Here is a 15246-nt window from a genome sequence, read left to right as displayed (position 1 = left end):
TGCTGGAATAGTGGAGGCAGCTCCTGTTTTATTTGCAACTTGCGGTAACTCAGTGGTTCTAAAGCAACAGTGGTCCAAAAATATCAGAAACTTTACCTTGCTTGACCATGCTTTGGGTCATGTAACTGTTTGTTACATGCAATCTGTTTTATGGACTTCACCGGACAGATGTTGCTCTCCGGTTTTGTAATAAAACAAATGTGTGGTTGAATTTATTCTACCACCGTGTCTTCTTATAGTCTCGGCCTTAGGCCTATATATCACAGTGTCAAGGCATATGAACTAACAGGTTATAGGACAAACACAATTATCACAAAGTGTGTGATAACGCATAGGTTGTAATATGGCTTTTTTTTACCTGGGTTGGCTTCCCCGGTGATTTTACCCACACACCGCTACTGTTCAAAACAAGACAACAGATACCCTTTTCACTCAATTTGTCTATTTAATATATAAAATACGGTAAAACATACACAAAAAGGATAAGGTTTCAAGGGACTTGGATACTTTGGTACAACAAACACTTGTAAAAGCGGTATAGAATTGATGACATATCAGTGCATACATTGCATATGAAAATATACAGAAAATGTATATCATTCTCAAAAACAACAAAAATGTCTTTACAACAAAAACCCAAAGCAGACTAACTGAACACAATATATTAGCTATAAATTCATGTTTTTCTTATGCTACATTTTGAGGTTCTTACTCATTTGTGATGCATTTCGTTAATTTTGTATGTAACATGAGTGTTTTAGTTTTGTATAATCCCATGCATTTACATTTTCAATGTCTATTAAATTGCTAATTTCAGTTGATTCCCCCACATTATAAATATATTTTCATATCTTAAATCAATATTGCAGCATTTAACTGGTCTTGTCCTTCATTGCATTTGCTATATCACAATAACTGATCGTGCAATTTTAGCAAGTTGTTTCAAGAAAGGAAACCAGTTTCATATCATGTATATAAGGTCAATTTAAATAAAAAGGTTGGATATCCTACACAATACCAGAAAAATAAAAGCTCCATCATAATACAATAATAATAATAATAATATGGAACTGTCAACAGCACAAATTAACACTTGAAAAATAGTGATATCTAGAAAACATTTTACATAAGAAAAAAAAAAAAAAGGGTGCAGGTTTTTCCATTTACCATTATAGATTGTCTTGACTACATTGCTAGATTGGACAGAGATCCTTTTGTACACAAGTGACCTGCAATAGGCAGGGTGTTAAAACCAATCAAGTGTGGTGTCAAATCTCATAAACCAAAGAGGGACCTCTCCCTCAGACTGAGGTGGGCATGATGAGACATAAGTTCAGATAGAAATGTAGTGTGTAGAAAAGAAAACCCTTTGTCAAAGAATTAGCTCTAGACATTACATTTCTATGTGCAACGTTGCACCCCACTAGATAAGTCACTGGTGCCAGCCATACGCACTGAACCCTGGGATTCCCCTGAGCAGGCAATTAAACTAAATCTGTGTTGCATAATGGACAGTAGTTACATTTCTAGAAATCAACACCACCTACTTATTGTGTTAAATAGGACAACTCCATTTGATGTAGCTCACGGCAGAGTGTGAAGCATATGAAAACATGATTTCATATGACATGGGATAAAAAGTCATTTTAAAATCGGCAAATTACTTTAAATAAAGTCGCTTTTGTTTTGCCTCAACCTTAGTGTATACTATAGTTCACAAAATACCATGATTCAATGCAAATGTCAATTGTGCTACTTTCAATAGTAGAATCCATTTCATTTCTATAGCTTGTGTGTGTTTATAGTGGTCTATCATTTTACTTTTATCATTGGGGATTGGGTTCAGAGCATGAGGCCAAATGACATGTTGACACCACAGCCAAGCAGGCCTCTAAAGAGTGAGTGAGACACAGTGCACACCGTCAACACTAGCATTATATAGGTTACTGAAACAAACTCACCGGCTACTGCGGCAGGACTCCTGCATCGTATCTCGAAATTACAATCACACTCATATGCAAACAGATCCACTGAGAATGAACACATTGTTTGTTTTAGGGATACCTAGCAAAGTCTATGCAAATATATTCATATGTACACACATCGTCCGTATTGAAAAGCCAACTGCTTTGCTGCCAACTGAAGCTATAGAAATATAGAATATGTATTTCTGAATTCTGCTGAAACAGCTCTTTTGAAACGTTGCAAAGAGCTGCAGAATGCTAAGGGAACATCAACCACTTTTGTATAATGGGTGATTTTAAACAAAGTTACACTCTTAATTCCCCCCAAACGATCTACAATTCAACAGTTCTAACCTTTAAGAATGGGTCTAAAATGCCAAGAAAATACCAAATACTTCCCTAAAGAGAGCAACCAGAAGTCCTAAACAAATTTAAAATATGCATTGCATTGGGGTCTTCTCCTAGTAGAATGAGCCTTTAGAAGATCCCAGCATCTAGCCTAATTTCTGGTGTAACAAAGATTGCAACAATTCCTTCAAAATCAGAATGGAAACACAGGTGATTACTCAAAATACATCTGAGCAGATATATTGAGAGCAGAATCAAAGGCTATGAGTGTTTTTTACTGTTTCATGGAGGTGGTCAGTCATAATAACTGAACAATATTCTTCAGTGTCCCTCTACCGCGTCCGAGGCATTTGGCATTTAGGAGAAGAGGTTGATATCGGCACTCTGGCAAGGTGCTCGATTTGGCCTTGGCTGACAGTGCCAGTTGACCACAGAGTACCACCTGAGGCTTTGGCTGGGGTGTTGGAAATTGGTGGCAGCGGTGGGATCCATTCCTGTGTATCCCTGACCGACCAGACATCCTTTTTGCCCATCTGGGTCTCTTCGCTCAGTGCCACCGATGAAGCTGAGCCAGCAATCTTAGAAAGCAGTGCTCGTCAAAACAGAGTCATTCCCAAAGTGCATTTTGAAGGGGTGCTTTCTGAAAAACAGACAGTGCTAACTGCTAATTATATTTAACAACAGAACTGAAGAGTCAATATGGCAGGAATTCCCACGGTGAAAACAACCAGCAAACACAGCATAAGTAATCAGTCATACTGTTAACGATAGTCGTGCTCAAATTAAATACGTGATGGTGTCGACTGTGTCGTCTAACGAATCTAGATTCACTTTTACGACTGGTATAAACAGCAACGAGCAGTCAAAACGTTTTAGGAGAATGTTCCATTTTAAATCCATCCATTATCCTCAAGTCCTGATTGTGCAAGTGTCAATTCCCACAAAAACCAAACTCAATTTGATCGAGACCGCTTCGAGATTCTTTGAGCCCCAATATTCAATGCGCTGCCCCATTCAAAATCTAACTGCACACTATACCATCCTTCCCCTCAGGTAGAGCACAAGCCCATAAGTTTCTCTGCTTTGAGTCCTGGGGAGCTGGGTAGGTGGTTGTAAATTATTTGGATGGAGGCAGGGAAGAGGGGGTTGTGTGATGGTGGCAAATGACAGTGGGGGAGGGGGTTCAGGGGGTGTTGGGGGGAGGGGTCTGTGTTCGTGGTGCTTCAGGGGTCGATGACGTTGGCGGCATGGCCTCTATGTGACCCACGCGTCGAGTCTCATGCGTTTGATGTTGGCCCCCTCCTGCTCCACCTCATTCTGGGCCCGCAGAAGCTCCACCGAGGGGCTGAAGTCAGGAGGTAGGGAACGCCCACGGTTGTCCGCTGCACTTCCGCCGATGCCTCCGCCACCTGCCCCAGGGTCGTCACGGTCATTGCCCTCGTAGGAGCTGCCATTGCTGCTGAGGCTGTCGGCGGGGGAACGGCCGGTTGGTGGCTCCAGGCACAGCAGGGAACCTGGGTACTGTGGCGGGGGCACGGCCGTATGGATGCCCCCTCCAGAGGAGGACGGAGGGGGGCACGGTGAGCGGCGATCTCGGCCAGGTGAGATGGGTTCAGACTTGATGCTCACGTTGGAGTTGGTGTTGACAGTCAGCATGGCGCCCTGAGGTATGTGGCCCACCGGCCTGAGCGTCAGAGAGAGAGGGAGAGAGAAGTGCAGGAGATGGGAGGGGAAACATGGAGAAAGAGTAGGAGCCACAGCACAGAGATGGAAATTAAGAAAGAGAAGGAAGACCGAGGATGGGTGAGAGTCAGTTTCACTTGACAATCAATTACAATGTATTGCAATACAAGCATAGTGACAGGTTTCTGATGTGAAGTTTCGGACACAACCCCTTATTACAAGACAGAGCACCAACAAGGTGTAGTGGTAGCAACACCATTTGAATCAAATCCATTCCAAGCAATTGACAAGCAAAAGTAACCCTCAAGCTCCCAAAATCCATACAAAAACAGGCCGACAGTATTTGAAAAGCATGAAATCGCTTATGTATGAAGCGGGGTGATTTGGGCAAGGGATCATGGCAGCTATGGAAAAATAATTATCCAGAAACTGGGTTTTGCAGAAATTCTGGTTGGAAGATTCCCGGTTCCGGAATTTCTGAAAAACCTGGAAACTTTGGTAATGTTTCAGGAATTGTTCAACCTTACACGTTTAAGAAAAGGTGGAAATCACAACCGCAGAATTGACATGCCGGGGCAGCCAAAAGCGCACAGACATTACACAGTACGGAGAAATACAGTACCGGCCCAACCACTCATCTCTACCCAAGAGGAGGTTGGACTGCGAGGTGCTGTGGGGAAAAAGAAACATTGGAACACTTGCAAAAGAAAATGACAGTATGTAGCTATGTACGTGAAAGAAGGTTTATATGAGTATTCATCAATCTACCTATCCATCTATACAGCAATTTAAACAAGCATAGATGGATATAATACATTTATGGAGAGATCATAAATAGATTGAAGTTGGGCCCAATCCCATTTCTTCCAATATAGAAGAAGCATCAAAAATAAGAATACTGTGACCATCACATTTTCAGGAGCGGTAAATTACATTTCATGAATTTCATAAGTGGTCTCTGGACAGTCTGTTGCCGGATTCAATCGATTCAATGTTGGACAGTCCTTTGTGCCCCCCCCCCCTCCCTCCCTCCGGTTAATGCTAATATGTCACCCTCTGGAAAAGACAACTCCCTCCCTTTATTATAACAGACTTTACGTGTGTTTGTAAGTACAGTATAATTGACATTGTCCTGAATAACATTGTTCTGAAAAGGGGTTGTGTGAAAACATAGAATAGAGAACAGTCCCCATCCACCCGAAGGTACACTAAACACAAACTAAGACATTCACCTCAGATTGGCCGCCAGACTGGAGATCTGGCTAGACAGCTCCCCGCTCTGTTTGTCCATGCCCCACATGCTGTGGACAAGAGGAGAGAACACACTCAGTCACACAGGGTACTGAGGCTGAGTGTGTGCGCAGTGGCCATTTTGACCTTTGACCTCTACAATTTGGGTCAGTTGACCACCTGAGGATTTGGCTGGGCTGGGTATTGGTGCTAATAGTGGGATCCATTTTGAACTTTGACCTCTGCTGTTTGGGACAAACAGTGACTTCTCTCCTTCAGGCCTTGAAGAATCACCGGTTAACAGCTTTGCAGGTTCTAAGCAACTATGCTATCCTGTGTGCTGCCATCGTAAAGCTGTGTGTGGAGTAAGAATGCAGCATAATATGACAGTCAATATTGGTGCGCCATGTGAGGAAAGGAATACAGTGCATTCGGAAAGTTTTCAGACCCTTTGACTTTTTCCACATTTTGTTTGGTTACAGCCTTATTCTAAAATGGATTAAATTGTTTTTTCCCCCTCATTAATCTACACATAATACCACATAATGACAAAGCAAATCCAGGATTGTATACATTTTTGCAAAGTTATAACAAATTAAAAATGGAAATATCAAGTTTACATAAGTATTCAGACCCTTTACTCAGTACTTTGTTGAAGCACCTTTGGCAGCGATTACAGCCTGGAGTCTTCTTGGGTATGATGCTACAAGCTTGGCACACCTGTATTTGGAGAGTTTCTCCCATTCTTCTCTGCAGATCCTCTCAAGCTCTGTCAAGTTGGATGGGGAGCGTTGCTGCACAGCTATTTTCAGGTCTCTCCAGAGATGTTTGATCGGGTTCAAGTCCGGGCTCTGGCTGGGCCACTCAAGGACTTTCAGAGACTTGTCCCGAAGCCATTCCTGCGTTGTCTTGGCTGTGTGCTTAGGGTCATTGTCCTGTTGGAAAGTGAACCTTCGCCCCAATCTGAGGTCCTGAGCGCTCTGGAGCAGGTTTTCATCAAGGATCTCTGTACTTTGCTCCGTTCATCTTTCCCTCGATCCTGATTAGTCTCACAGTCCCTGCCGCTGAAAAACATCCCCACAGCATGATGCTTGGCATTCAGGCCAAAGAGTTCAATCTTGGTTTCATCAGACCAGAGAATCTTGTTTTTCCATGGTCTGAGAGTCTTTAGGTGCCTTTTGGCAAACTTCAAACGGGCGGTCATGTGCCTTTTACTGAGGAGTGGCTTCAGTCTGGCCACTACCATAAAGGCCTGATTGGTGGAGTACTGCAGAGATGGTTGTCCTTCTTGAAGGTTCTTCCATCTCCACAGAGGAACTCTGGAGCTCTGTCAGAGTGACCATCGGGTTCTTGGTCACCTCCCTGACCAAGGCCCTTCTCCCCCGATTTCTTAGTTTGGCCGGGCGGCCAGCTCTAGGAAGAGTCTTGGTGGTTCCAAACTTCTTCCATTTAAGAATGATGGAGGCCACTGTGTTATTGGGGACCTTAATATGCTGCAGAAATGTTTTGGAAGCCTTCCCCAGATCTGTGTCTCGACACAATCCTGTCTCGGAGCTCTACGGACAAATCCTTCGACCTCATGGCTTGGTTTTTGCTCGGACATTATATAGACAGGTTTGTGCCTTTCCAAATAATAATAATAAATAAATTGGTCATTTAGCAGACGCTCTTATCCAGAGCGACTTACAGGAGCAATTAGGGTTAAGTGCCTTGCTCAAGGGCACATCGACAGATTTTTCACCTAGTCGGCTTGGGGATTAGAACCAGCGACCTTTCGGTTACTGGTACAACGCTCTTAACCACTAAGCTACCTGCCGCCCTAATGACAAATCATGTCCAATCAATTGAATTTACCACAGGTGGACTCCAATCAAGTTGTAGAAACATCTCAAGGATAATCAATGGAAACAGGATTCACCTGAGCTCAATTTCAAGACTCATAGCGAAGGGTCTGAATACTTATGTAAATACGTTTTATTTTATTTTTTATATACATTTAAAATTTCTACAATCCTGTTTTCGCTTTGTCATTATGGGGTATTGTGTGTAGATTGATGATGATTTTGTATTTATTTAATCAATTTTAGAATAAGACTGTAACGTAATAAAATGTGTAAAGTTGGGATCTGACCTAAGACAATTAGGTATTTGACTGGTGTATATAAACTTCAATCAAATCCTGTATGAAGTCACAATCCCTAAAAAAACAAAACGATGGTGCTTTAAGATGAGATCTGTGGTGGCGTATGTCGGTGAGACCAATTCACAGACCCCATCCAATGAATGTGAATTGCTTGCAGCTACAAATGACATGGGGACACTATGCTACATGACAGGAATGGTCAGTCGCATAGTGTTTTGATGGACAGGTCGACAGTCGTCGATTGGTTTGTAGAGAACTGAGGAGGGCTTCATGGTTGCTTTGTGATGTGGCAATGCAAAGATGGACTTACACCAAGTTGCTAAGCGACGCCAGACTGAGTTGTTGCTGTTGATGTTGTTGCTGCTGCTGGGATAAAGACTGTTGCTGTTGCCATGACACGTTGCCTTGCAGCAGGCCGCCTGGTGACGCCAGGGCGTGGAGAGCAGTGATGTCAGCGCTCGTCAGCTGGTATTCTGAGGGAAGCGAAAAACAGAGGGAAAATTGTTGCACATTCATTTCATGTGCTGTAATTTTTTAATTAATCAAACTTAATCTACTGTATATAGGAACTCTAAAACTCTACACACCAGTGCAGCTATGGTGCATTTTGCAACTGGTTGTTACGCACTGTTTGTTACTCTGAAAATACTGATTTTCAGTAACATCAAGTGTCAGGGAGAAATGAAAACCAGAAGGACTGTGCACAGAGTTGTGCAATCCTGACCTACAGTGAGTGTGCAGTATATACCAGTGGAGGCTGCAGAGGGGAGGAGGCTCACAATAATTGCTGGAACGGAGCAAATGGAATGGTATCAACCACATGGACCACGTGTTTGATACCACTCCATTGACTCCATTCCAGCCATTATAATGAGCCGTCCTCCCCTCAGCAGCCTCCACTGGTATATACAATGCAAGCATGTATAAGCATTTGTAGCCATCTTCAGGTAACCTGTGTTATAAGCTGTCGGCATGGCGGAGAAGGGCAGCCCCTGCGCCAGGATGCTGGGTGTTGTCACGGAGACCACCGGTGTGGTGAGCGTCTGAGCCACCTGTGCACCGGCCAAACGCTGGGCATTCTGGGAAGAAAGGAGATGAGAGGGAGAATGTTAGACCAAATAAACAAATAATTTAAACCTTGGTGTTGGACAGAATTGAGAGACATGTTTAAAACCCCTGTGTATTCAATGAATGGAACTTTTGACATGCTCAAGTGTCAATACGGTTGGATTCATGACAAGCTACGTCTTTCAAAATGTATCTCGTACTAGGTGGAGGTGGTGTCGGGTGACATCATGCATCAACACACATAATAGTAGTGGTGGCATTGCCAGGTGAACGCCAGCGAGCCTTAAAGGTATAGTTCACTTAATTTTAGCTGGAAATAAGCTAACTTCAAAAAGTGAACTATCCCTTTAAATGTATGCCATTCATTGTTTGGGTAACCCCATGCAGTTTCCAGATGGACAGGGAACGTGCTGCAAGGTGGTGGCGGTGGTGGCAACAAACTGCCAAGTGACATGACACCCATCATGCTACCCAATGGTGTCAGGGTTGAAGGAAGAAAATGGGCCTACAAACAATGAAGATGATCCAAGTGAAGTGTGTGGCGAAAATCGTCCAAGGTTGCTGCTAACATTCCCACTGATAGATGCTAGCATTGCTTGAAAGCCTCTTTAATTTCCCCTTAAATACACCAACTGATCATAGCTGTATAACTATATGCAATCATGCTGGAATCACATTACCACGACCCTAAAACCACATGCAGTCAGGTGGTGACCATAAACTCATGACCATACCACCACTGGCCATTGGACTAAAGAGAACGAGACCATCTATACTTTGGGTTTAAATGATGAGCGTTGCATTGCACACTTGTGGCCATGTGAATGGAGGGGGATGGTCAACGGTCATCGACACATGCGAGTGACAGGAGAGAAGAATTCACCTCATTCACCATCTCCAACTCATCATCTGTCTGCAAAGGGGCGGGAGCGGAAATAATTACACCACTGACCTTTCTCTGAACTCAAATACATTCATCTCTAGTCTCGACCTACCTTTGACTAAAGGTCATGCTGGACAGAAGACCGTGAACAGAGAGGAAAAGGTCATGTTTGTCAATGATAATTTATTACAGATATATTATAGTGTATAATACAATCTTTTTTATAACCTTTGCTTACTCTAGATTGCACAGGTTGCGTTTTGGCAATCTGGTGGTTTTGGTGGAGGCACAAATATAAAATACAAATCTTTAACTAGAAAAAAAAGCAACTCCCATGTCCATACTAGATTTCACTCTTGCTATGAAACTGATTTGACCATGTGCATAATAAGTGTCAAAGTTTGTAGAAGGGGAACAGTTACAACCCACGAAAATTATTATTTTGGTGCAATTAATAAGGTGACAAAACACTGACAGGTCCCATTTAGTCTGGAAAAGCCTGGTTGGCCCTGGTTAGACCTGGTTTGGCCTGGTTCTTGTTGAACTTGGTTAGTAGTTTGGCCTGGTTGAGCTCACCATCTGCATCAGGCTCTTCCCGCCCTGAGTGGTGATTACCCGGAGGTCTGGCTTGCGGCTGTTGACCATCTGTGGGCTCTGAGGCGGGGGTGGGGACTTGGCCGGAACTACTTTCCCCAGGCTGTTGCCGTTGGAGACTGAGAGGAGGCCCGGGGAGGCCCTGGCACTGATGTATCCGTTAGCTGGAAGGGAAAAAGGAAGGAAGAGAGAACAACCAAATATAAATGACAAAACACATGCAGGTAAATCAACACCTAGGCACAGCAGGAATTGTTTAGTGTATTTAGAAGATGGAACCTCTGACAGATGTTAAGTATTTTCTTTGATGATCACTGATCTGAAAGGAGCTTATATATGACATACAGCAAAGAGCAATTTTTTCATTTATCCTTCAACTATACGTGGTCCCCGAGGAAATTAGATGAGGGAGAGTCTGTCTTTGTGTAATGCGATAATCTGAATGATGCAGGTTTTAAAGATTCAGTGTTGGAATTCACCAAGGAAACACAAGGGGATAATTTATTGATTTATTCCATAATTATAATAATGTCTTCACTATGACAGGGAAAATGTTGATGAGGCAGGGTTGTAGTGCTGCCAGAGCGACACTTCCTCACCTTTTTCAATTTGAGAATACACGGAGCTGGTAAAAATATTTCTGGAAAATTCCGATACATTCGAAATAATATATATTTAATTACCACTAAACTTCCATGAAAAACAACAAAATGACAAACCAAATAAATATGTATAGCAGCCTAAAGGTAACCAGCTCGCTGAGTGAACTGCCAAACTGCAGCAACAAGTGGCAAAAACAGGGCACGTATTAGTAACGTGCTGGGTGGCAAGCTCTTTCCTTGTCTAACTTGGAAGCGCTCTGCGCCCACTTAGAGCGGGCCAGATCCAGCATAACAACAGCCACAGACAGAAAACCCTACAAGTGGTTGCTAAAATGGCTGTCCTCAAAACAGTTTGTTATGGACTTGGGGCTCAGGTAGGCTACGACGCAATTAATGAACTCGCCCTACTGTCCAAGTGTCTTGCAAGATCACATAGACCTAATGATTAATCTGTATTTGACATAATAGAACCGAATATAATAGCATAGTAAGCCTACAGTATATTACTTTATACCAAAAACACTTTCTCAGTCATTTCTTATGAGCTTTTAGGATAGTTAGTTCACTGAAGCTGAATAGTCCCCCAGAAATTATCATGCGGCCAAAACTCAACAGCATGCGCCACTAGGCAGGATATAGTCTATGCTTGGATTGAAAACAAATACAAGAAAGACTAATAGTTTATTAACACCATCTGCTCCAATTCACTCACGAAACAGTTATTCAAGCAGATCTAAATGCATATTCCCATGAAACTGATTAAGAGCAAATGGTTGGCATGCAGATGCAGTGATGGCCTATTTCTATTCAAAATATTACATTTTCTTGAGACAATATGTGTGGGCATAGGCCGACGTTGCAATTGGAGGATGTATTTTATGCATATTCTAATATGATATTCAATAGGCTACATACAGTATGTCGGTACAAACTTGAGAAATTATGACTCTTTTTTAAAAAAAATTGCTCCCACACCTAAAGAAAATCAAATTAAATAGCATTACACCACTGGACGGGGGACAACAGACACCCCTGATGTACTCCCAACACGACTCAATGACAAACAATGTTTTGATTTTAAAAAGTGCCCATAGTCAGCTCGCATGGCTTGTGAGCTGTGAGAAAATGTGTACATTCCACTGCAAAAAGTACACTCAGAGTACACAGAAAAACATGTTGACATGTCACAACATGACACGTGACAAAATGTCTTTACATCATAATCTCAGCTATCCCTGGACTGTATGCTTCAGCCTTAACACTAGGCCCCCTCTCTCGCCAAAAGCCTGGGGTTAGATTTGATTTCTCCCAAAAGGGAGGGTTGACACCTGAACCTTCTGGGTCTCCCTCTCCACCTGGCACCCTCCCGCATTGCGCCGGTGTCTATCCAGGCAGTGCTGGGGATTCCAGGCACGCCAGCTGACGTCAATGGTGACATTCCCAGATGATCCGGGGCAGTCCCAGTAATAGTGGGACAGTAATGGCAGAGAAGGGAGGGAGAGGAGGAGATGGAGAGGAACTACTAAGGACCTGGATGGAGTATATGATTGCTCTTGGCAATGTGTCAAGCATCAAATGTTTTTTTTCTTGAAAAAAGCAATGTCCACATTTCTAATATGCTGATATTTATTGAGACATTTGGAAACGTTTTCGGTCATTTGAGAGTCTCAAATCGTTTTGGGAGCAAATCAGAGTGCCGGCATTTTTCTGTCTAGCACCTAAGATATTGGATTAATTTGTCATTTTTCACTGAGTACACCCATTTCTTAACACATTCACTGTCAATGAGCGTAGTATTGTCAGTATCAGTGGTATTGTAGAGTAGTCTGTCATAAGGTTACTCACGGACTGGACTTGGGCATCCTCCATTTGAGTTGTTCAGGTCACCTCCAAGCATAGCACCTGTTGAAATGATGAACACTGGCTGAGCAAAGGAAAATATGAACACTCCTACTAGTAGGACGCTGAATTAAAATGTTTATTATTATTATTTCAATTACTTTCACATACATTACAAGTATTCAGATATTTTCTATTTGAAACTACAAGTAGTTGAATATTGGAATGCATTTGGAAATACACTTGTAAAGTATTGGCATGCATTTTAAAATACAAATAAATGCTCCCATACATTTGAACCCAGGTCGTAGGACTATTTGAAATAATTTATATGGAAAAAAAAGTATTAGAAAACATTTTCAAATACTAAGCTATTTATAGAAGTTATTTCAAAATACTTTCAAATACTTCCAATAGAAATAGTTGATTTCAGCCACATTATCTGAAAATACTAAAATATACAGAAAGTAAATATTTAAATAATAAATAATCAAATACAAGTATATTTAGTCCCAAGCCATCTGGATTCATTGCTTCAGAACAACATTGATTTGAAACTGGTTTTGTTCATTTGGTGCGAAATGGACTGAAACAGGGAGGGACTACCTGGAGTTAAGAAACGCTCATATTCGTTTTCTGTTGCGAAACATTTTAAATGTTTTCCATTGCATGTCCTAATGAACATGACCCTGGTTATGGCAGAGCACAGAGTTTGTGTGGAGAGAAAAGATGACGATTTCATTTCCTCCACATGCCACAGTAGAAGGCGTTCCCGCTCTTTCGCTCACCTGCACTGGCTGGCCGCTGTGGCAACCCGGGAGATACTGTGTTTCTCTGGAGCGCTGGTTGCTGGCGTTGCTGGGGTGACAGGTGGTGGTTGTCAGAGAGCGATGACGACGTCACGTAGGAGGTGGTCACCATGGCATTGCCAGGGTTACTGAACTGCAATGTGTTCTGATTAGAGGCCTGGACGGTGACGGGCATGGAGAATGTGGGGTGCGGGACCGATGACTGAAAGAGATGAGGGAGAGAGAATTGACAGTTAGCACTTTTCAACCATGTTTCAGGTCTCTTGATGTTTGATAAGCAGACAATGGAAGAATAGCAGTATCAAACTGCTCTAGGTGAAGGGGAGCTTCCACCAGTGTTCCTCAAACCTCTATTTGAGTACCACCATCCAGTGCACTTATTTGACCTATCCCAGTACTAGCACCCGTACTAAGGGATAGTGGCAAACTAAGGGCAAGGGGTTTTAAGATTGGGGGAGATACTTACACTTACGGCGTAGCGCTTGAAGAGGATGTCTAGGTCTTCGGTAGTCTTGCGGTATTTGTCGTCGTTCAGGGGGCTCTGGTCAATGGAGTCCTCTCCGTCTGGCTCGGGACTTTCGCAACCGCTGAAGCCTTTCTTTCGTAACGTCTGTGACGACAGGGAGAAAAAGAGTGGAGGGAGATGAGAAGAAAGGATGACACGGGAGGTGGAGGTCAGTCTGGCTGAATATGAACAAGTACACACGAGCTGTATGGCTGAATGTGTCTGGATCAGACTTCCGGATCTGGCAAGAAGACACACAGCTCAGTTCTGAGGCAACATTCCCATTCCCTCTCTGGCCTCTTTTTGTATTCCACAACACTGGAGGCTACAGAGAGGCGACACGACACTGTGGCTGCAAATACAGTTCATTGTTCTGCCCAGACCTGGGTTCAAAACGGTTAACTGTGCGTGATTGAGCTTGCCTGGCGCAGTGGGACCAATGGAAAATGTCACAAAAGCGCAAACCCTGCCCACCTGGCATTCCAGGCAGGCTCAAGCAAAAGTGGTATGGTTAGAGGCTGATAGCCCTTTCTACTTGCTTCACCTCGATGATGTCAGCGTTGGTCCGGCTCTCGTGGGGCTCGTTGTACTCTGTGTACTTGAGCAGCACCTTGTCCATGTCGGTGCTGGCGTACTGGAACAGCTTGTTGGAGTGGTTGAAGATGATGAGGGCGATCTCACAGTCACACAGCACGCTCAGCTCGTATGCCTTCTTCATCAGGCCAAACTTCCTCTTGGTGAACGTCACCTGGATGGGAGGAGATTGAAAAAAAGAGAATAAATAATCAGCATTGTCACAAAGTGCTTTACATAATAACTTAATGGATGGCGGTGGGAAGAGATTGCAGAGGTTGAGGAAAGGAAGGCATGAAAATGAGTTTGAGTTGTGGTGTGTCTGTAGAAAGTGTAAATTAATGTCCCCTGTAGCTCAGTTGGTAGAGCATGGCGCTTGCAACGCCAGGGTTGTGGGTTTGTTTCCCACGGGGGGCAGGTATGAAAAATGTATGCACTCACTAACTGTAAGTCGCTCTGGATAAGAGCGTCTGCTAAATGACTAAAATGTCAAATGTAATTAACACGTCCAACTCAGTATTAAAAAATCTGAGCGAACCGGCAGTGCGGGTTTCCTTTATCTGCAATTCATTTAATTGGTGCCACCGTCAGGTTCTTCAGTGACGTTTTCGTTAGGGCACACTGTAGCAAAATGCTTCAAAACATTGTGCCACGAAAAACATCTACCTCCATTTCAGACTGTTTTCTTCTGTTTTGTGCTGAATGAACGAACGAACATGACCCAGCTTTGCCAACTAATCCCAATCTTCTCTTTTTCCCAACTCTCCTTCCCTGTTTCTCAAATCCCTGAACATCCACATGAGATGATTTGATGATAAAACTGATAAGGGCCTTTAATATCCTATCTTCAGAATAACCCCCTTTAGATATAGAGGATCTTCACACACATACGACACAAACGCACACGCAAGCGCGCACACACACACACGAGTAATAGAGGAGAAAGGGTGTAACATCTACTGAGGTTATGCTTTCGTAATATGCTATTATGCAATGCTACTGTAG

At 43.1% G+C, this 15246-nt stretch overlaps 1 protein-coding gene across 5 annotated transcripts in view; it reads right to left on the bottom strand.

The window, feature by feature from the left end:
• Positions 1–363: 363 nt before the first annotated feature.
• The window catches only part of LOC121586915 (myocyte-specific enhancer factor 2D homolog), a 39074-nt gene continuing 24191 nt past the window's right edge, over positions 364–15246 (bottom strand). For 2 of the 5 annotated variants that reach the window (XM_045226463.1, XM_045226464.1), the window contains exons 3-13: positions 14213–14416; positions 13630–13773; positions 13143–13365; positions 12361–12417; positions 9896–10077; positions 9320–9349; positions 8321–8447; positions 7679–7841; positions 5228–5296; positions 4618–4665; positions 364–3996 (exon numbers count right to left, since the gene is read on the bottom strand). In XM_045226463.1, coding sequence (XP_045082398.1) covers positions 3567–3996; positions 4618–4665; positions 5228–5296; positions 7679–7841; positions 8321–8447; positions 9320–9349; positions 9896–10077; positions 12361–12417; positions 13143–13365; positions 13630–13773; positions 14213–14416 — 1677 coding nt within the window. In that variant the 3' untranslated portion in view covers positions 364–3566. Of the gene's footprint in view, positions 4666–5227; positions 5297–7678; positions 7842–8320; positions 8448–9319; positions 9350–9895; positions 10078–12360; positions 12418–13142; positions 13366–13629; positions 13774–14212; positions 14417–15246 lie in introns of all 5 variants that reach the window. The other 3 variants (XM_045226466.1, XM_045226465.1, XM_045226467.1) reach the window with 3 other exon arrangements.

The sequence above is a fragment of the Coregonus clupeaformis genome, chromosome 17 (genome assembly GCF_020615455.1).
Source record: "Coregonus clupeaformis isolate EN_2021a chromosome 17, ASM2061545v1, whole genome shotgun sequence".
NCBI classification, from domain to species: domain Eukaryota; kingdom Metazoa; phylum Chordata; class Actinopteri; order Salmoniformes; family Salmonidae; genus Coregonus; species Coregonus clupeaformis.
This window is presented reverse-complemented; position numbering and strand designations above follow the sequence as displayed.